Source organism: Brachionichthys hirsutus, chromosome 12 (assembly GCF_040956055.1).
Source record: "Brachionichthys hirsutus isolate HB-005 chromosome 12, CSIRO-AGI_Bhir_v1, whole genome shotgun sequence".
Lineage (NCBI taxonomy): Eukaryota > Metazoa > Chordata > Actinopteri > Lophiiformes > Brachionichthyidae > Brachionichthys > Brachionichthys hirsutus.
Genome location: NC_090908.1, coordinates 7,994,947 through 8,016,764, shown reverse-complemented (window position 1 = coordinate 8,016,764; position 21,818 = coordinate 7,994,947). Strand labels below are relative to the sequence as shown.

The following is a 21,818-nucleotide window of genomic DNA, read 5'->3' as shown; positions in this document are numbered from 1 at the left end:
ACAAGCAGAGACATTGATAACACTCCCAGTCATGTGACTTTAGTCATAGGATCATGGCTCAGGTGGATTTCAGAGCGATTCAGGGCTTTTATTTCCGATAATCTTGTGTTGGAAATGTAATTGATTGAGATTACTGCAGAAATTACAACGTGTTTATGAAATAAACTTCATTTTGCAGCACACTATCAGTGAAGTGTATGTTCCAGCTGAGGCTACAAAACAGTCCCTGCAGCAAACACACACACACACACACACACACATTAATCTTGATCTACCTTGTTGTGTGTGTATGTCATCATGGGTTCTCTGTCCATGATCACACACACACACACACACAATACCTCTGGTCTGATTCTCAGGCAATGGACTGGAATTAACACACACATTCCCACAGATGTCACACATATAAAAACACTCACACAATAAAAAAAAAAAAGCACACAGGCAGAGAGCTGATGAGGACAAGCATGCTCATAGTAGCTGTGCTGTTGCTGTTAGTTGAACATACAAACACACACACAGTTATGGCTGACTCACAAATGTACACCCTGTCTATATAAATCACTTGCAGCACACACACACACACACACACACACACGCGCTGCAGTGTTCCCATCATTCATAACAATGTGTGCTGCAGCTGCATTCAGGAAGCGGCTGCCTTCATGGGTGAACTCTGTGACAGCGGCCAGGATCAGAGTTCAACGACCCGCATCCAGCTAAGATGAACCGGAGCCAAACCAAATCAGAACTATTTCCTCTCAGTGTTCATGATATTAGCCAAATGTTAAAAAGGTCAATGCCAATAGTGTTAAAGAAAGGGGGAAAAGGTGATCCAGTATCTCCATCCTTACCCAGATCCTACTCACACTACAAACAAACACACACACACACACACACACACACACACAGCAAAAATCATCTCATCCAATTGTCTTTTGTGGAGCGGAACATTTTCCAGTCAAGTCCTCCGGCCTGGTTCCCTCCCACTCCTCTATTTCCCAACCTCTGCCTGGCATCTTACGCCACAATGACAGCCGCCACCCGACACAAACCGTGAATTGTTTATAAAATGAATACTGCAGTTTACTTTACAGTCATATTGAACCATGCCGTTAATCTGATCCGCTTGAATCCATCCATTTTTCAGGTGTCGGGGGGTCCTGCTGCTACGACTTCACAGCATTCGAATGCAAATTGTGCCTTGAATGGGAGCCAGGCATTAGGAGACGTCTCTGAAGAATTTCATCCCAACATTTTAGCATTCTTAGCAATGGTGCAAACTCATACATATTTAAAATTTCAATCTGTGATGGAAAATGAAAGCAATGCTTTGAAATTGTCTTTTTTACTAGCAGTTTGCGTGAACATTATACACGAAGTGGGTTAACGCCAGGCATCCATTAATGACGTTGCTCCTTCCCAGTGCCCTCATGAAATATTCACGCATGCCTGCGCAACATGTGTGTCTTCAATCACGTAAATGTGTATGACCACGATTTCTTTTTGCAACAGACACCTCCTACTTTAATACAATTTGACAGAACAAGGAACCGACAAGTGCATTCAAAGTCACAACCTTTATTGTAGTCCTCTGACCGGGACACGAACCCTCACGGCTACAGACACAGCTCACGTTGGTTCCGTAGGCGGTGCTCCAAATCCTCCACGGAAAAATTAAGCATCTTCTTTTCCCTTTTGTTCCCAGTTTTCCCCTCTTCCTTTGTCTTCACCCTCGTCGGCTTTTATCTCGTCCAGTCTCTCATTTCTCACAAATCCTCTTTTCTCCTTTTCTTTTGGCTGTCGCTGTTGTCTTTGTTAGACTGTCACACATTGTTGGGGAAACAACTCTCACTGTGATCCAGAACTCCCACCATGAGATGAATTCATCAGCTTATCCAATGTGTGTGTGTGTGACCTCCTTTCCTGGCTTCCTGACAGTGGCCAGAGCGCCTGGATTGGCTGGTCGTTGCAAAGCACTCAGCCATCCATCGACTGACAGGCATTGATCTGCAAATTCCAATGAGTCACGAGCTGCTCGGCATGCAGACCACATGTGACTTACATGCAAGCGTCATGCGTGTAAACAGGCAGAAGATGATGCCCTGTGACCGTAATGATTAATCATGTGATTATAGTCCACCAATGAAACAACAAGAAATTAGAGTTAATATTTAAGAGACTGCAATTCATACGGATCACTAGCCCTAACCTACAAATAGCCATTAAGAAAGTGATATTGCAAAACTAAAAGCAGAGTCGAATCACCGGCTCGGCATTTCTAATTGAGACATTTGTTGCGGTTATTTATTTTTTTTGAACTTCCTGTGCATGACTTTCTGCGAGGGAGGAAGGGGCAGAAATGATTTATGGGAGAATTAGAGAGGGTATTATTTTTAAATTAGCAGTCAGTAGATTGATTTGATTTCAGCTCTGCATTAAGAGATTCATCTTTCAAGCATACGCAGAAGAGATAGCCTTCATGTTTGCCACAGCAAATAAAGATTCCGTGTGTGTTAGGAATTGATTTTTTCCCCTCACAATCTGTTTCGAGTTCACCAATTTGATTCGCTTTCTTCGCTACGGATTAGAGAGGGACTATTTTCACTATTTTTATGTGTGCAATAAAAATAAGGCTTTGAGATCTTGCAGAGACTGATTGTAGTGACGGTTAGGAAGGCTTCGTTGGAGAGTCAGTCCCCGCAGTCATCATTTTTATACAGTCCTTTGAATATAATGCTGCTGGAGAGGTTTTTTCCTGAGCTGAGTGTGAGTCACACATTAAAGCTTTGTGGGATTCACCATCAATTCTATATAATTATGTGCATGAAGAAGTAATTTGCAGATATATGGATTTAAATTCACTCTTCTTGTCTTAAATTTTTACAGATTAAAAACATTTTTAACTTGTTTGACCTCACATAATAAAAAAAACTGTATCTGATCCTGGCTTCAACAGCAGAACCAGTTAGAAATGATCAATCACCCTCAAACTGAGCCAACAGTGAGTCACTCCATTCCTGGATTGTGGCTTTATTTTCTCCTCTTGTTCTATTTGAAGAAGAAACAAATATTTAAAGACACTGCTTAGTCCCTAAAATCCATGGTAACAGCACTGGCTGTGTTTATTTGTGTGTAACCAGGGGGATTTGTATTTCAAAGAGGAGTACTGTAAATAATAGGACCTTTCAGATCGACTAATTAAGACCTTGAAATCTTTGTCACGTGCCACTTGACATCTGTGTTAGCAAAATACTCAAAAATGTAACGTTTCAAAGCTCTTAATCCGTACTTTGCTACTACTTGTGACGTTTAACGGCTTCATGTATATATCAAGTGTTTTAAGGTCGTTTCTGATGCACAGTCGAAAATAACTTCCTTCGGTCTCTGACCTTCATCCCTGCAGTTCTAAGGAAGAGAAAGGGCACCGCCTGTCGGACAGTTTCAGAAATGCAACCATTTTCTAAAGCATTTTTCACAGGTACAGTACATGGTCGCATCAAAGCACCTTAAGCAAACATCCAAAACATGCATTCATTTTTATGTTTTTATTTTTCACTGAGCACAAAATCTTGCCAGTAAATAAATTGCAAAGTCAGGTGGTGCTGAAGGTTTTTATTATAGGTCTGAAAGCTGGCAGCCGGTTTCTGAGTCATGCACAGAGTTCTGGGTCACGTAACTTTTATTGATCATTTATTCTGTGACCACATTCTCACCTGGATGTCCAAATTTTAACAAAGAAAACTCATGCACACATTGAGTCACATGGCACATAAACTACCTTCCTGGTGAAGGGAACCGGTTTGTTGTTGCCAGCTATTATTTCATTTGTGCAGATTCTATAAAATAATTCTAATCCACAATTTGAATAGTGTACCGAGTTAATCACACAGAAAGAACTCCCAAATGACGGACAGGTAAAAATAAAACGTTTGGCTGTATTACATAAGAAGCTCAATGTTTTAACGTAAAGACAAACGTACTAAACTAACGTCACGAATAAGAAAACGACCGGTACTGCTCGTGGACTTGGTGACGATCATTCATCTTTCCACAACAAACTTCTCTTGCGTTTAAAGTTTAAAAAATTATTTTCAGACAAAACAGGTGTCTTTAAATGGCTCAAGCCATTTCAGGAGACAAAATTAATCTTTAAATCACTTTTGATCAGCTGATAATCATGGATAACTTAAGTAGCTTCAAAAAGTCAAAATACTTGCTCATAAGAAGTTTCACAAATAATTGGACTAGATTTATAAACTCACTAATATTACCAGTCCTGTTTGCAGCAGGCATTTAATATTGAGCATGACTAAAGTGAGCACGACACAGGAGGAAACAAGAATAAACATCACTGAAGTCTTTAATAATCAACACAATTATGTACAAAGCAAGCGACCCACCAAAAGAATGCTAAAAACGCGTCTTCGCCTGCCGTCCGTCGTTAAAAGAGCTCGAGTGTCTGAGGAATCAAACGGTTTGACACTGTTGGTCGTCACTAGAGTTTAAATTCAACAAAACCTTCACAGAGCATCCTGCACAATTGAAGCGGCCACTGGGCCTAAGAGCTCAACAACAACAACAAAATGAATCCAGGTAAGATTTCTTTCTCCAGCGAGTTAGTTTAGACTAAAGATTCCAAAAAAGAAAAAAGAAAAGAAAAAATTCAACCTTTCCCGGTTCCCGTTTGACTAAGCTTTGCTTTCATTCACCCGTTACCCAGGGGAAACGAGCATTCGCCCCAAACATATCCTGTAAGCCCAGACCAACTCGCTCTGAAGACCCACAGCAGGCCTTTTAGAATTTAAGCAGATAATAATGCATCAGTGGATTATATTACAAGAGGCTTCTCATCGTTACACTTCTTTATCCTTTTTGTTTTCCATCTGAATATGATGCTGATGTGTAGATGTATAAATCCTGTGATTCAGATTTTCTTTCAAAAATAATCTTGACAGAAAGAATCCGATTGTCCGATACAAAAAGAACAACACGAGGGGACTTTATAAACGTTCTTCATTCAACAGTAAAACACTGCAATTCTTTGTCAGCCGCAGGGCAATACAGTAATATGGCCTGTATTCTCCATGTGAGCCTCTAACAAGCTACCTATAGAACTAATGTCTTAAGAATATAAGCTGCAACATAAAAGGAAAGGTACTTTTAAATGTTCATCTAATCAGTTACACAGTGAAAGAAAAATGTCATTCTAAACAACTAATTTCCTGCATTTACAGTGTGACATTTAATTGAAATTTGCATTTTCATATCATGAAAACAACATTTGAATCTGGGCTAGGTTGTGTTCTGATGGCAAGCTTCCAAGCACCCCATCAAACCATTTCACAAACACTAACGGTACTTTGTATTCATTTAGATGCATTTTAAATTAAATGACGCAAATGCATGTGTTAAACTGTAGCAAATTAAATGTACAGACAATGTGTTTTCTCATTGTAAAATAAACAAGGGGGGGGGATACGCTTGGTGCCAAAAGGGAAGGAAAGGAACATCCCTTCTGGCCAGTACAAACAGAATTTAGCTACGTTTTGTGGACAGAGGTGATAATCTGTGCCAAAAACAAATTCTTTTCGTAGCAGCCTTTTAGATTCGGTTATTCCATCCCTCAAAATAACATGGTCTGGCGCTTTGTTCCAGGCTTCATATGGGTCCACCTTCTGTGAAACATCCCGTGTGAAGTTCAACCAACAGGATCATAAAAAATCAGGGACTAGAAATAATCGGGGGAAATGCAGCCTTTCCCACTCAGCACAAGGTTTAAAGGAAGCGTAAAAGTAAAAACTAATTTTCATTGTCGTTAGTTTGGCTTATTTTCTCTTCAGCCTTTGCAACAGTGATTGAGAAGTTGGTGGAGAAAGTCACTATATACACAGACGCACAAAATTCAGACACAACTTACAGCCATACAACGGTGCACACGATAGACAGTGTGTCCATTTTTTTTCAGTGGTATCCAAGGTGACAACCGGCCAGTCTCTCTCTCTCTCTCTCTCTCACACAGCAGGATCGGTGGCTGCTGCTTATCGGGCCCACAACAACAAGGGTGGTCTTTTTCTGTGGTGTTTGTGAGGCAGTCACTCCGTACGTCTGTCAATGGGAACTAACTGAAAAGGCAGGTCTTCCTTGAATCCTCCGAGTGGCTGAGAGCAAACAGAGAAAGGTTCAATCAGGGACTGAATCAGCCGTTCACCAGAAACTTGTCGTAATAATATTCACACAACGATTCAATAGAAGCACAAACTCAGCAACGGACAATTGTCTGGCTGGGGGGGGGGTGTCTGTGTCTCAGCAGATGCACCTGTTTGGTTAGTTTACTCTAGGGGACATCCGATAGGCCGAAAGACACATTATAGCTTGTAATCTGCCGCTTAATGTCACATTACGAAAGTGTTTCAGAGAATAGATGATCATCTGAAATGTGTTTTCTAATCACCATCAACACGCTCGCTACAAGCTAAGCTACCTCCATTCTGTCTCTGTCTTCTTAGACACATTTAGATTTTATTTAGTTACGATTATTGTTCTCAGTGTTGACACCACTTCACAGCAGGAACGCCAATCCAGAAGAAAAGGCAACGGAATAAAAAAGGACGAGTGTTCCATTTCCGTAACTGAACAGCCCACAACAGAATTAGACCCGACATTAATACGCAGTGCGTAAAAGACAAAGACAGATAAAGAAACGGAAGCAAGACGGCGGAAGATCGTACCATGAGGGCGGGGGGATTTTAAGTTTCATCGTCTGAAACATGGGGCTTCGCTATGGTCATCTCTTCTTTGCTATTTGCAATCATCTTACACTTCTGCACAAACAAAGGCAAAAACAATAAATGTTACTTCACGCTGCAGGTAAACTCTGAAAGCTCCCCCACTAGACGACGTTCCGCTTACCTCGGTGAGCTCCTTGATGGTGTGTATGTTAGCTTGCTGCGTGACCTTCCGCTTTACTTCTTCGATGTGGTTCAGGTTGAGGGATGGCGTCGGTGGGGCAAGGCACGGGGGAGGCTTATTCGTGATGGTAGGAAGCGGGGCGAGGGGCGGCATTGCTGCCAGGGCGCCCATGTTGGTCAACGCAGCCGTCATAGTAGCTGCCGTCATACTCGCCATAGCAGCGCTCATGGTGATGTTTGACATGCTCGGCATCCCTGGAATATTGGGCATCCCCATTGGACCCATGTTGGGCATACCCATGCCCATTGGAAGAGGTAAAGGTAGAGGCAAGGACAACGGGGTGGGCGATGGGGTGGGCAGCGGGAGCTGGAGGATGGCTTTCGGCCTCAGACTCTCGGGGATGGGAACCCCCGCCTTAGCACACATAGCAGCAGCATTAGCTTTGGCTATCTCCAGCAACTGGTCCTTATCTGGAGAAGACAGAGGGAGGGGTAGAGCATTATCAGGAGGAACATCGTGAAAAACCGAATCGTGGGGGGTGTACCTGATCGGGCGTGCATTAGCTCAACGCTTACCCAGTTCAGTGAGCCGTGGAGGCGACTTGCTGGTGCTGCGTCGTGTCCGGGACCCTGAGCGACGCTGTTTGCGGAGAATGAGAACCGGAGAATGGCTCGGTTCCCTTTTCCACCGGTCACGTCGATCAAATGACCGGCTGCGAAATGGCGGCCGCCTACCACGACCCCTTGACCTAGATCGGCGTCGGCGGTCAGAAGAGCGCGACCTCGACCGCCTGCTTCTGTCCCCTGACCGCGATCGCTTTCTCCGGCCAGTGGAGCGACTCTTGGAGCGCCTGCTTCTATCAGTCGACTTGGACCTCCTTCTCCCACGGCCAGAGGGGGAACGGGATCGCTTCTTGCGGGCTGGGGAGCGGGTCCGAGACCGGTGGAGTCTGGTCCGAGACTTGGAGCGCGATCTCTTGCGCCGCGCGGGGGAGCGTGACCTCCGACGCCGTGCAGGACTATGAGATTTGGAGCGTCGCCTCTTTCTCTCTGATGGAGATACAGACTCTCTTTTCCTCACCGGAGACTTGGACCTGAGGAAAAGGGTGAAGCATTGGCCCAGTGATGAGTAATAATCATCACACACAGCCATTAATGCACCAACGTGAGCACTATTGGCAAGTTGCCTTCCGAGTGCCCGTTTAAAACCTTTAAAAGACCAACACACCCACACACAGGACAGACGATGACACAACCAACCTAGAAGCCTTCTTTCTGGATGCGGCCTTGGATGGAGACCGCTGAGGCGGCGAAGCCGAGCGTGATGGTTTCTCTTGCTCCGCAGGTGAGGGCGACTTTGACTTCTGTGCCGCGAAACTGAGAAGTCTGAGGAGGGTTTTAACCGGAGAAGAATTCTGTTCTTCATCCGAGCCTCCAGAATGCTCCGACTTTTCTGGACTGGCCCCCGGCTCGACGGAAGCGGATCTCGACCTGGAAATCTGCTCGTCGTTGGGCAAGTTGGCACTTTCCCTCTCTTCGCCGTCGTCGTTGGAAGCGAGTGTCTGAACCTGCAAATCGTCTGGAGGGCTTTCAGTGGGGGGGCTTTCAGCGGGGGGGCTTTCAGTGGGAGGGCTTTCAGAGGGAGGGCTGGGGGCTGCAGCACTGATTACGGGCTTCCAGCAACCTGCAAGGCAGAAGTGGAATTACTAACCATAATGACAATCAGGCATCTCCAGTAAAAACTTGTTGGGGTTTACATATTTTAATGTGAATTATGTGACACACTGCAAAGCAACAGCTGTAATTATTTGCATCTAGTTACGAAGTGTTGAGAAGAACAATCCACAACCTCGTTTTACTTCAACCACGTCCTGGAGGCCTGAAGAGTGAGGAATAATTTGAGTTTCAATACGGCACATTTACATATTTGTACATTGTAGAGAAAAAGTTTCAATTTGACATGAATAAAAGATACTGAAACAAGAAAGAGTCCTGACCTGCTATTATTGTAGGTTCTTCACTTTCTGCAGCTGCATTCCCACCATCTGTCTGCTCTGCTACAGGAGATGGAGACTTCCTCTCTTTAACAGGGGAAGAGGGTGGCGATCTGGCTGGGGAGGAACTCTCAGAGGGGCCACCACTTGACTGAGACCTGGATCTGGATCTGGACTTTGATTTCTTCAATTCAGCAGAAACAGATTCGGACTTTTCTTCCCTCTTGCTGGGAGATGGGGACCTCGCCTTGGCAGGCAGTGGTGAGGGTGGGGACCTCGCCTTCGCAGGTGAGGGTGGGGACCTCGCCTTCGCAGGTGAGGGTGGGGACCTCGCCTTCGCAGGTAGTGGTGAGGGTGACTTTGACCGGAGCCTTCGAGACAATGAGCGGGATTTTGAGCGTTTTCCAGACCTTGGTGGAGAACGATTCCTCCTAGCAGGGGAGCGCGAGCGCCTTCCGACTGGTGAGCGCGATGAGGAGCGCCGGCGGGAAAAGGGGCTTCTGGATTTGGTCCGTTTGCGTGGACTCCTTGATCTGGAGCGCCGATTACGTTTAAGAACTACAAGGGAACGCGATCGCGTTCGCCTGCTCCTTCGGATGGAGCGGGAGCCTGAGCGGCGGGACCTTGTGGGGGGTGATCTCCTACGGCGGGACAAGGATCTACTTCTGGAGCGCCTGCCTCCTCCGCGCCGAGGTAAGGACCGTGACCTGGAGCGGCGGGCAGGGCGTCTTGATCTAGATCTGGAGCGACGGGTCCTGGCGATGGACCGTGACCGTGAGCGCCTGCTAAACGCACCACTTCTTCGAGGTGACCTGGTCCTGGAGCTCCTTGGACCGCCACGGGGGCGCGACTCTGATCTTCGGCTTCTCTTTGGGGAACGAGACAAAGAGGGGGATCTTCTGCCACGGCGTTTAGGGGATCGCGATACCCTTCTTTTGGGAGAACGGGAACTTCTGCGGCGCTTTGGGGAAACAGATGGCGAACTCCTCCTGCGCTTAGGAGACTTGGACTTCTTTCTCGGCTTTGACGCTTTCTTTTTGGGGGTGCGAGAGCGGGAGGTAGACCGAGACCGACGGCTACTTTTCTTGGGTGGCTTTGGGGAGGGGGAGAGTGACTTCCTTCTCGATTTTGGGGTCTGAGAGCGAGACAGAGAGCGGGAGAGAGAGCGAGCGAGCAGACGACCCTTTGTAGGAGTTGTAGATTTTTTCCCTTTAGACACTGACCTAGGGAAGCTCGGTGACACTTCTTTCTCAGCTGTTGCTATTGGTGCCGACTGAGGTGGCGATGCCACACTGTGACTGGACTCCGTTCTCTTCATTTCGAGACCCTTGGAAGGGGATGGCGATCTAGACCTGGAGCCATCACGTTCCTCGACAATTGTCCTATGAGCTGAATTGGCATTATCATTCTGGCTCGCTTCCTCTCTTGGGGTAGCACCTTCCTGTTTTGGGATAATATCAGGGAGTTCCTGGGCATGGCCGATTGCACCGTCAGCATGATTATCCTCGGTCTTTAGCGCCGCTGTTGCCGTCTGTGTTATCTCGTCCTGGACTACAAGGGGTGAAGCCCCATCATTTCCTGATCCGTTGGGTTTTCCCACCTTCTCGTCAGATGGAGAAATATCCATATCTGATCCTTCCTCTTTTACTCCAAGCGGCTCCGGTTTCTGTATTAGAATGGGAATGGTTTTCTCCTCCTCCTCCTTGCTTTTTGAAACCAGTTTAGACAATGGCTCTTGGAGGTCGGACGCTGCGGCTGGAGGGTGTTTGACCTCACTAGCCCCTTTACCCGGTTCCCCTTCAGACTCTGAGCCTGAAGCTGAGCTACTGTCAGTTGGGGAGCGGGAAGGGGATTTCTTTTCTTGCTTTTCATCTTTCTTTCTTTTCTTTTTCTTCTTCTTGGCCGCATGCTTCTTGTGTTTTTTGGATTTGGAATCTCCTTCCATGTCCGCACGATCTGAGAGAGAGCGACGACTTTTTTTAAAAACACAACTGAGCGATTTCTTTGCAATTATTCTATCATAAAAAATATTATTTAAATAAAATGATTTTGTGGGAGGGCCCCCTAACCTGTAATCGCATCCCTTTTGCCCCCTTCCTTCAACACAGTCTCGTCTCCAACTCCTGCGGCTGCCGCCAATCTGGCACTAAAAACAGAATCATGCGCACAAATAGTTAAAATTCATAAATAAATAAACAAATAAAATGTACTTCTCAATTATTGTTAAGACACAGAATTCATGCTCATTTCAGTCCATGTTAGACATAAAAATCCTTTTTGACTAGTATAAAAATCTATTTGAGGTTTGTGGGTTTTCTCAGACATATGTACCTCCATAATATACAAGATGTGGACTCCAAGTAATCTTCTGGAACATGACATGCATGCTAAACGTTGCTTTTTAAAACCTCCTACTCTCCTTCTCATAAACCTTTCTGCATATAATGTGAAAGAAACAAGATTGAACTATTTATTTTATGCTCCTGTTGGATAACAGCAGAGGAAAGCATTTGTAACAGTCACTCATATCCGAGCAGCTAATTCTTGTTGTCAGCCATCTTGAATTTTAAGAACCGTTAAAACAGTCCACGCAAAGGCACACATCTATGAAGTGTCCGACAGAATACAATTAGCCAACACAAACGCATTTAAGCGTCCCTTCTGACCTGGCCCTGGTGGTCCTGACAGGTTTCAGGTGAGGTGGAGGCTCAGCATCTGACTCGGCACCAGATTCTGAGCTGCTCTCCTTTTCCCCCTTCCTCCGCTTCTTCTTCTTCTTGCTCTTGTGCTTTCTGTGTTTCTTGTTTTTCTTGTGGGGTGGCTCAATGTCTTCTTTCAAAATGATGTCATTTTTCTGAGAGGCCTCTTCCTCACCTGCAGAATTTCAGATTACACGAATAGTCGACAAACCTATCACATTTCTATGGCCTAAAGAAAGTCATGCGTCTGCTTATTTGATTTGGCAATTCATTATCCATTAACTGATACCCATCTTGTGTTTTAAGAGGATCAATTCATCCTGCACTAACTGGTCCAAGTACACACGTTTTGTGGATAACCCATTCCATCCTTAATTTGAATAGCCTCACATCATCAAGTGGAATAAACTGGGACTGGGTGCTTTCAATGTAATATCACAATTATTTTAAACTGGTACATGTTTTGTGATCAGCAAATGATTATTATGCTTTTTATATTAACATTGCATTTAAAAATGAATCCTTTCAAAGTTCTCGGTCAAGGTCTGCACTGGAAATATGAAGAATCCCTAAAGCTGGGATACTCGATCACTGTTTGTTGTTTTATCAATGTGGCTTTGCAAGCACCTTTGTTTTGATTGAACATGGAGTAAAGTTTGTTGGAGACGGCAGAGGAATGGCACTGAACACAATTAAGTTTATTACAGTTCTTGAATGCAGGCATCAGGGTAAGCATTGAATGAATTAATTTCACTTAAACACCCAACTTTAGACTAAACTAAACTCGTAATTTGTGGGGAAACAGCACTAAAATAAAGTAAATCAAAGTGGATAAATATTTAAATGCCATGATCCATCACTGACCTGTGGGATTGTCCGCTACACACTCCATCGTGTTAGTGGTTCTGCAAAACCGTCACTCTCGTGATGCTCCTTTACTCAACACTGGTAAAAGAAACAAAGGCTTAACAAAAAAGGATTATAAATGAATTCGTCATTTTACACTAAATGTGACCGACTTCATGTCGATTACACTGACAAACGCAAATATGGTCATTTCCTCTGAATGGCAGCTAAAAATCAAAATATCCAAAATACAAATATTATCATTGATGTTATTAACACTATTATTATTAACAATAATAGTAACAACATTATTTATAACAACAATACCTACAAAAGCACTCAGAGAGCAGGCCTCCGCCGAGCAGCTCATTCCCTTTATAATTAGATTTACACCATCCACACAGTGATCTGGATCATCACCAAAAGGTTACAAACTGTTCTCGGTATCTTTATACACCAACCGTGGAAAGTGAATCAGAGTTGATGTGTATTTTTAACAGATTTTTTAATCCTTAATCCGTTTTCTATATTAAAATGTAATTTTTTTTCCCCCTAACATCCTGGATACAATCCAGATGAAACGGTAAGATAAAGGGTCCCATTTATCTAGGCCAAATTACATAAACATCGATCAATAATTAACTGGGATATTGAAGAACACATTTTATTATTATTTATTGATTATATGATCTGTTGCATTATTTTTCTTTAGTTCCCAGCATAATAAGATTTAAATGTATAAAACCAGAGGCCAAAGTGAATCTGCTTATGGACTCACTGTCATTCAGAGGATATTTACTTTTTGATACACCTAATGCACAGTCACATCCATAAAACCCACAATCCCATAGCATGACACCCCTCTAAAAAGCTCTGTATAAATGGGTTCAGTAGTTTTTGCAGAATTAGGTTGCATTTCAGTCACATTAAAAAAGATCTGACCAATCTATCCCCCCCTTCCAGGAAACCCTTACAGTACAATTTATTATCCTACTGACAAACCAAATTATACGAATAAATGCATGAACTTTTGGATAAAGTTAACAAGAAGTCTTTCCAACCCATAATCGATAGCTATGACTGCAGCTTTCCCCAGATTACGTTTATAGTAAAACTACCACTTTGCTTATCTTATAGTATAACATCTATCTGTCTATATTACGTGCAATGGTGATCAAACATTAGCGGTGACACAGGAAATAATTTACTAAACCTAAACAGGAAAATATTAACACGTAAATCGATGCACCATCACGTAAGCCACAAACCTAGCTAGCGAGCGAGTGTGTGTGTGTTACCGCTTTTAGCTTAATGCTAAAGCTAGTCACCAAAGGTACGGTCCTTTTGGATTTCAACGACGTTTCAGCGTTGGCTGAATGAATTTAGTCTTTCCGACACACTGTCTGAATTACATGTCAGACCAAAACGGGTCCAGACGTGAAGGGAGAAAAGTTTTTAGCTCAATAGAACGCTATCTGACGCGGACGGGCCTGCTCCGCTGCAGCCTGCGCAACATTCATTCACGGCTCAACAATGCTAGTTAAGCGGTAGCTTAAGCCAACACGTGAGAGCGCACGATTTTGCAAACTATTAAAATATAAAGCGATTATTATCTTAATCAATCGAAAATCTAATAACATAATAGCGAACCTGATATTTACACTGTGGCGATTCACAGCTAACTCGCTCACCAGCTAGGCTAGGCATTTGTGCTCGTTAGCGCGCTCGTGAATAGTTTGCTAGGACATTAGCTTCCCAATTGTTTCAACAATGTGAGCTCTTTCGCTAATCACAGCGGTAGATTCTGCAGCATAAAATTAGTAGCGTATATTTACCCAGTTTCTTTTTGGTAGTCGAAAGCCCCCGCGTTGCAAATACCAGATGGATGTACCGATAGTTCTAAAATGTGTGAGACCAAACAATCGCTAACATTAGCCAACTACCTGATCCGCCATGATGAGGCGAGGTATCCCAACATGCCATGCTTCGCGGGTTTGAATGGCGGCGTCACTGTCTCCCAGGCAACTTCATGCTACAGTTTGTGTTTAGTTTAGTTTTTTTATTATATTTATTTTTTATCATAGTAAAAATAAATTAATGGTGTAAATAAATTACTGGACAATGTCTACCAAGACATTGAATAAATTGAACACCGGCATTGCTAATGTCTGATTTTTTTTTATGCATTAACATTAAGCAAATTCATTGTTCATGTTTGTTTGTACAACATTGCTTATTAATTTTTACAATCGAAAATGTAGCATTATTTTAATATATTAAGTAAGTGTTCCCTCCCTTTGCCCACAGCAAGCTGGGATCGGCTCCATCAACTCCCCCGACAAGCGGATGAAAATGGATGGATGGATGGAAGGTCGATAAATGACAATGCTTTTTTATGTTTATTATTCTGTCTCTATGTTTATTTTGACACTTACCAAATAAAAATAGTCATAAAAAAGGAACACAATTTGTGATTTGTATGTTTCATAAACTACAAAGAACATTTGCAAATAAAAAAAATGTTTTGGTTTGTTTTTATTTTGAAAAGTCAAACCGGAAGTGTTAATGCTGCAGCGCTAGCTTGAGCTGTGACTGAATTTAGCGTCGAGTGAAATATCTGTTGCTGAATGTATTTGCCTTCATTCGTTTAAAGACATGAAGAAAAGGTTTGACATTAACCTCGATGACTCCGCTTTCACCAAAGAAAGGCCACCGGTCAGTCCCCCCCCCCGTTGTAACGCTATTTTGTCGGAGTTGGTTAGCTAGCATAGCATTCCTGCTAGTTGCTTTCCTGTAATATTAAACGCTTCTGTTGACAAATTTAGTTGCATGCCAATTTAGCAACACAATGATTTGTTTAATTTAAAATAGCTGATTTTCTTTCTCCACGTGATTCGTTTGATACTTGTCGATGCCTAAATAAAATTTCCATGTGATTTGTTTTTCCAGCCGAAGCCGCAGTTTCAGTCTTCATCCATGGGCGCGCAGAACACCTCAAAGCCCGGTTCCGAGGCCGGCGATCCACCCTTGTCTTACGCCGCATTCATTGTCCACAGTAAGACCAACGTGTCCTCTGCTGCTCAGACAGAGGGTCCCTCCACACTGCCCAGGACTGAAGGTTCCACCGCCGACCTGAAGCAGACGGAGTCCGCGTCGCTGTCGTCTTCCACAGGAGAACGTGAAACACTTCAAGATTTTCCTAAAACGACTGGAAGTGAACCTGAAATGGTTCAGGCGAGCGAAAGGACACAGGAGTCTAGAACAAACCAAAAAGAGAGGAGCATACCAAAGACAGGCACACATCCTAGCCTCGCTGCGGGTCCTTCGCCCGTGGGCTCTGGGAGCAGCATTGTTGTTAGTCCGCGGCAGGTATGTATCAACGAGTCACTGGTTCTGATCCACGTGGACACAAAATGTCTATTAGCCATTTGCAATAACCAAATCGAACCCAAGCCTCGTGTCCAGAAGGTCTCCTGACCTGGACTGTCTCTTCCTTGGCTTTAAACGCTGTATCCGTCATCAGTCATTGTTAGTTTTGCTCAACAGGACGTGGGATCACACAATAATGTTTTTTGTTTTATTTTAATTCAGAGGGGGAACCCCATTCTGAAGTTTGTGAGGAGTGTCCCATGGGAGTTTGGAGACGTTGTACCAGATTATGTGTTAGGCCCTACAACGTGTGCTCTCTTCCTCAGGTACGTTTTTGTCCATCAAATGCAGTAGATATAAGCGAGGTTATCTAAAAACGCACCACTGTGTTCATTTGTAAATAAAATAAAAAAGTACATTTTAATGCTTATCTTAAATACTAATGAGTGAAAACCTAAGCAACATGCATTTCTGAGTTACCACAATTGGTGAAATTATCTTTATATGCTATCAGTAATTGGTAAAGAGCACGGCGGTAATTCTCTTCCTCACAGCAACGCTTATTTTTTCACCTTTTCTCTTGATTCCTGTTTTTCTGTGATGCTGATTTCGTCCCGGGTTTAAAGTCTGAGGTATCACAGCCTAAATCCAAACTATATCCACGATCGGCTCAAGACACTCGGGAAGTCGTTCACCCTCCGAGTATTGCTTGTACAGGTAGATGTGGTAAGTTAAAGATTTGCCAAGGCCTGGAAAAGTTACAGACATCTTCAAAGGGTTAACTGATCTGCTCACATTGTGATATTTTGACTGTTTAACCCTTTGTTCTCCAGTTTTGTCAGCGGTTCTGAGGTGTCACTAGTTTCATTTAGTACTCTGTTATAATATGTGACCTATTTCTAATGCATCAGGCACTGTTAATATGTAAATAATGGATTCCCCATTGCTTTAAAAAAAAAAAGAGAAGACACATAAAAACCTCCAGACATCTGGGAGCTGTTAATACTGGTAACTAAACTTTGTACAACACAAGCAAAGGCACGAAACACGTTTGTTTCTTTTTTAAAAATTGGAGTTTACCTATGAGAGAGCCATAATATAAAATAGCCATGAAAAGTTTGTCAGGCATATCTTTTCTCAGTTTAAATAATTCAACTGGGGTCGGTGCAATTCTTGCCTTTTTAGACTGTCGGTATGGTGTGTATAAAAATATATTTGGTCAAGATTGTGATGATGTATGAAAACAGCACATCTCCGTCTGTTTTCCAGTTCCGACTTTTGATTGTACCTTTTCTCTGGTTTCTAATCCCAGAAAGATCCTCATCATGCGTTGAAGGAGCTGGCTCAGATCTCCATCAGGGCCGATTGCACACTCATCTTGTCTTGGAGGTGAGTCCTAGAACTGCAAATAAAGTCTGTTAAAGGACAGTTTAGTCATGTATATGTGATCCTAAAATGCTGCCATTGTTTTAAAATGTAATGCTTCCAGGAGTCTGTAGTGAATATTTATCCTTTTCCGAATCTATTTGTGAAAGATATTTTCTTTCATTACGACTCCATTCTTATATATAAACATGGCAAACATTTTCCTTCGTTTTGATTTGACAGTCCAGAGGAGGCGGGGCGTTACCTGGAAACATACAAATCATATGAAAAGAAACCAGCGGATATTTTGAAGGAGCAAATAGAAAAGGACTATCTGTCTAAGGTGTGTGGACGCTGCCTTATTCAAGATTTAGACTCGCATATTTCTCATGTATAATGTTGTGATGTTAAATGTGTCTGATAAGGAATGCTTTCCTGTCTTGTAACAGCACTATAAGAATTAGTAATTGAATTGCTTTTGTTTTAAGGTGACTGATTGTCTGACCACAGTGAAGTCTATAAACAGGACTGATGCCATTACCTTGCTGTCCATTTTCTCTGTGAGTCCCACGGCAGCGAAAATTCAGCATCAGGAGCACGCAGAATGAATCATTTCATTCTACATGTCGTCTAGCGCTGTTCTCAGAGGAAAACAAATCCGCTCTGACTACTGAGACGATTACTTCTGTGTGTGTTTGACAGTCTCTAGAAGGAATAATCGGTGCTTCTAAGGAAGACTTGGTTCTCTGTCCAGGCCTGGGACCACAAAAAGTGAGTCAAGCTACACGTATACTGTATGATGTGTATATTCAGCGCAGATGAGAAATTGCTCGGTTAACCACATGGACATTTTGTGCCTGCAGGCGAGGCGGCTCCACGATGTGCTGCATAAGCCCTTCCTCAAGTCCAAGACAAATAGCGGCTGATGGTTGGTCATCGTGTTGAGCGGTGTGCAGGGACACAAACATACAGAGTACTAAGTTGTAACTATAAAGGAATAGTTCTTAAAGTGAGGTCCAAGGAGTCTCATTTGTTCTGCAGTGGTGTCCCAAGCAAAAAGGAGATAAAGTATTTACACCTCAATTCCAAAGTAACAGAAGTGATGAATACTTTTGTATTATACGTGTACTATATATTGTTTGATGATACTACTCAAATACTCAATAGCAAAAATTGTTTTTCCCTCAGTCTTGATCTATTTAAGGAAGAAATACAATCAAACTAAAAATCAGCAATTGTGCTTTTAAAAAAATCACAATGTTTTTGATTGTTGAATGTTTTGTGTTCCATAAACTATGTTGTAATTCTTAATATTTTTCTTAAAAGAAATATTTATAAAACATTTTTGGCTAATAATATGCGTCTTATTTGACGAATACCACAAGCATATATTTGTACTAGAATGATTACTGATGTAGCAATTTGAATTAGAAATGATAGGAATGAGCAGGAAGACATCTTTGACCTTTTGTAGTGACTTAAATGTCTCCGGAGCATCAGACGAATAGAAGGAAGCTTTCACAGCACGGCGCTACCCTTTGTCCAATTAAGATTTTTTTGTCGTGACGGAACGACTTCCTCGCGTTAGAATGCTTCTTCTGAAGGTCTTAGATAACATCCCTGCCGTGACGCTTACGTGTATTGGAGCGGCATGAAGCGACAAACTCCTCCGTCGTGTTGTAGGTGTATTCTGCGGAGGCCAGCTCCACAGCAGACAGCTGGCGAAGACGAGGTGGACCGGAGCGGGTGGACACCCTGGTGTCCGAGCGGACAGACGTTTCCTCAGCGGTGGATAGTCGCTCGGAAGCCGTAAATCTTCCGTTGAAGGACCAACTCGATTTTATTTATTCAGTGCCAAATCACGACGAAGGCCGTCTCAAGGCATTTTCATCAAAGAGCGGCTCTAGGTCATAAACTCTATTTTATAGAGACCCAGCAATCAAGAATGGGGTTTAAAAAAAAAAACAGGTGCAAATCTCAGAACGGACCACGACTCAAAGTGCCTCAGCTTGACCGGCATCGTTGAGGTTTTAACTTTGAGCTGGATTCAAGTGCCATATGATAATGATTGTGACGGTCCAAGGGGGGGGTCTGGGGGGGTCACGGCTGGCTTCAACAGGTCCAGCAATAACTTTGATGTGAACACTCAGGATGCGCGAAGACGATTCGTAGAATAAAACATTTTGCATTGAATTTTAAAGTAAGACGTTTTAATGGATGTCTGTGGTCTAAAGTGTAACAACACAAATGGATTAGTTCTCTGTGACACTTTAATGTTTATTGATGCATAATCTTTTACAATAGGCACCTCATTTACATTTTAATTGGTGCAGTACATATATACACAAAATAGTTGCACGAGTTCAATAAAACACATTAAACATGAATATTTACGTTTAGACGTATACTTTTGTAAACCATGTATGCCACTTCCATCTCAGCTATGAGTGTAAATCAGCCTTGCTTTTAAAAAAAAAAAGCCATTGTAGTACCCACAATAATAATAACTTACTAAAATTAAATAACTGCAAAGCCACTTTGATTTCCAAGCACGGAACATCTTGCTGTTGGTAGCAGGTGAGATTTACGCATGCCGTAAATGTGACACCAAGTCCGTGCAGGTTCTGTCATCCAGGACGAGCAAAAAACGAAGACTCAAGTGGGATCGAAGACGTTTCGCGTCTCATCCAAGAGGCTCGTCTTCAGTTCTGAGACGGGTCGAGGGTCCAGACGCTAGCACATGTGTTCAAGCCTGTCCAGTGGAGGGCCGAGACACTCCATGTTTTCTTTCCAACCATCTCTCCGGCAGCTGACCTCACTAATGAGTTCCTCCTCTCAAATCGGAGGTGTTGATAATTACAATCGCCTGCTTTAATAGCCGGCTGGAAGGAAAACCTGGAGCGTCTCGGCCCTCCACTGGACAGGTTTGACACCGCTGCGCTAAGGCATCGGTGACACCGTTAGTTTTCATGTGCAGCGGTGGAACCGTTACGACATGGCTTCGTTAAGCAGCGTGTTCTTTTGTTTCGTCAATGGATGCACTCCCCTCGGTCAGGCCTCCGTTTTAGTCTTTGCTTTTGCTCTGGAGCGCGTGTTGACCTCCGAGGATAAGGGCTGAGCGGTTAACGACCCAGGAGGTGGCGCCCTGGAGAGCGGAACGAACAGCGGGGGTTTCACCACGTAGTCTTTATCCTCCTTGTCCTTGGTCTTCTGCCTCAAGTGTTTCTCACAGTGGCTCACAAACGTATCCAGCTTCACGAAGGTCTTGTTGCACACCTTGCAGTGATAAGGCCGCTGCCCTTTGTTGAGGCGAATATGCAGCCTGATGTAGGACGATTTTACGAAGGTGCGGCAGCAGACGCCGCACTCGAGCTCCCCCGACGTTCTTTCTGTCCCCTGGGGCTCTGTGATGGCTGACGCCACGGGTTTGTCCCGGCCGGAGGACTCTGCTGCCTTGTGAGCCAGCAGGAGTGGCAGCGAGCGAAAGCCCTCGCCGCACTGCTGACAGTTGTACGGCCGCTCGCCGGTGTGCACGCGGACGTGCGCCAGGAGCCCGGCCTTTTGCGTGAAGGACTTGTTGCAGTAGGTGCACTTGAAGGGCTTCTCGCCCGTGTGGAGCCGGCGGTGGGTCTTAAGATGCGAGGCTCGGCCAAAGGTCTTGCCGCAGTCCGGGCATTTGTACGGTCGATCCCCGCTGTGGATCACCTTGTGCGCCCTCAGGTGGGCCGACTGATGGAAGTACTTGCCGCAGGTGCTGCACTTAAACCTCCTTTCCTTGCTGTGAGAGGCCAGGTGAAGGGCCAGGTGGGCAGAGGAGATGAAGGTCTTGGTGCACAGGCTGCAGCCGTGAGGATCCAGGCGGTTGCTCCGGTGTGGGCGTCGACCATTAGGGAGGCTACTGCCCGCCTGGCAGGATGCGCATTTGGAAGGAGCTTCTGCTTCATGAGCAAGCTGCTGATCAGGAGAGTCCGAAGCAGGGGTCGAACCGGGGTCAGAGGCAGGCTGCTGGAGGCTGAATGTACATCCGCAGTCGGTGCACCGGCCCGTCTGTTGACCGCCATCGCCGGCTTTATCCAGCATGGTGCTACAATCAGAGGGAAGGGAGGATCGGTCATTATTCGACAGATCTGATGAACACATAATTGAAGCCTAGCTTAGCTTTGGTGTCGCTAAGAGACCCATGTTAACGGAGCACACCCCCCACGCGAGATCAGTTTAAACTTCTCAGGAAATCAGATCCACGGATTCAAATCCACATTAAACACAAAAAGGCTCAACATTTCAGGTCTGGAATATTTCTCAACCTTCTGAATCTCATCGCTCACACGTCAGCAGATCAGTGAACATTCACGGGCTTCACGCCCGAACAAGACATGCATCACTGGCGACCCAAAAATCACAAGAATAATTTGCTTCACTCAGATCCATCTAAATGAGCCGGAGATGTTTCTGTGGAGTGATGAAACAAGCTCTTCCTGCTCGTGGATGAGCGGTTTGTCCGGAGGAAGGCTGAAGCACATGGAAGGAACGCCCCATCCATAAGCGAAAAGCATGACAGCGCCTCAGTGAGGCTCGGAGGCTGCGCAGCATCCTCGTAGAGGGGAAGGTGGATTCTACCAAATATCAGGAAATCT

General features: G+C 44.1%; 2 protein-coding genes across 2 annotated transcripts; one reads left to right on the top strand and one right to left on the bottom strand.

Moving 5' to 3' along the window:
- Positions 1 to 3,598: 3,598 nt before the first annotated feature.
- LOC137902449 (serine/arginine repetitive matrix protein 5-like) lies at positions 3,599 to 14,417 on the bottom strand. The gene is made up of 10 exons (XM_068746538.1): positions 14,286 to 14,417; positions 12,469 to 12,549; positions 11,572 to 11,779; positions 10,975 to 11,051; positions 8,909 to 10,861; positions 8,223 to 8,595; positions 7,488 to 8,005; positions 6,913 to 7,382; positions 6,732 to 6,824; positions 3,599 to 6,161 (listed from the first exon to the last, which is right to left on the bottom strand). Exons 2-9 carry the CDS (start codon positions 12,494 to 12,496, stop codon positions 6,750 to 6,752), a joined length of 3,702 nt encoding a protein of 1,233 aa, XP_068602639.1. The 5' UTR covers positions 12,497 to 12,549; positions 14,286 to 14,417; the 3' UTR covers positions 3,599 to 6,161; positions 6,732 to 6,749.
- A 688-nt stretch (positions 14,418 to 15,105) lies between these two features.
- On the top strand, positions 15,106 to 18,480 carry ercc1 (excision repair cross-complementation group 1). The gene is made up of 9 exons (XM_068746542.1): positions 15,106 to 15,165; positions 15,400 to 15,819; positions 16,042 to 16,145; positions 16,446 to 16,545; positions 17,132 to 17,208; positions 17,428 to 17,527; positions 17,673 to 17,744; positions 17,887 to 17,955; positions 18,048 to 18,480. The coding sequence occupies exons 1-9, from the start codon at positions 15,106 to 15,108 to the stop codon at positions 18,108 to 18,110; spliced, it is 1,065 nt and encodes a 354-aa protein (XP_068602643.1). The 3' UTR covers positions 18,111 to 18,480.
- The last annotated feature ends 3,338 nt before the right edge of the window (positions 18,481 to 21,818 follow it).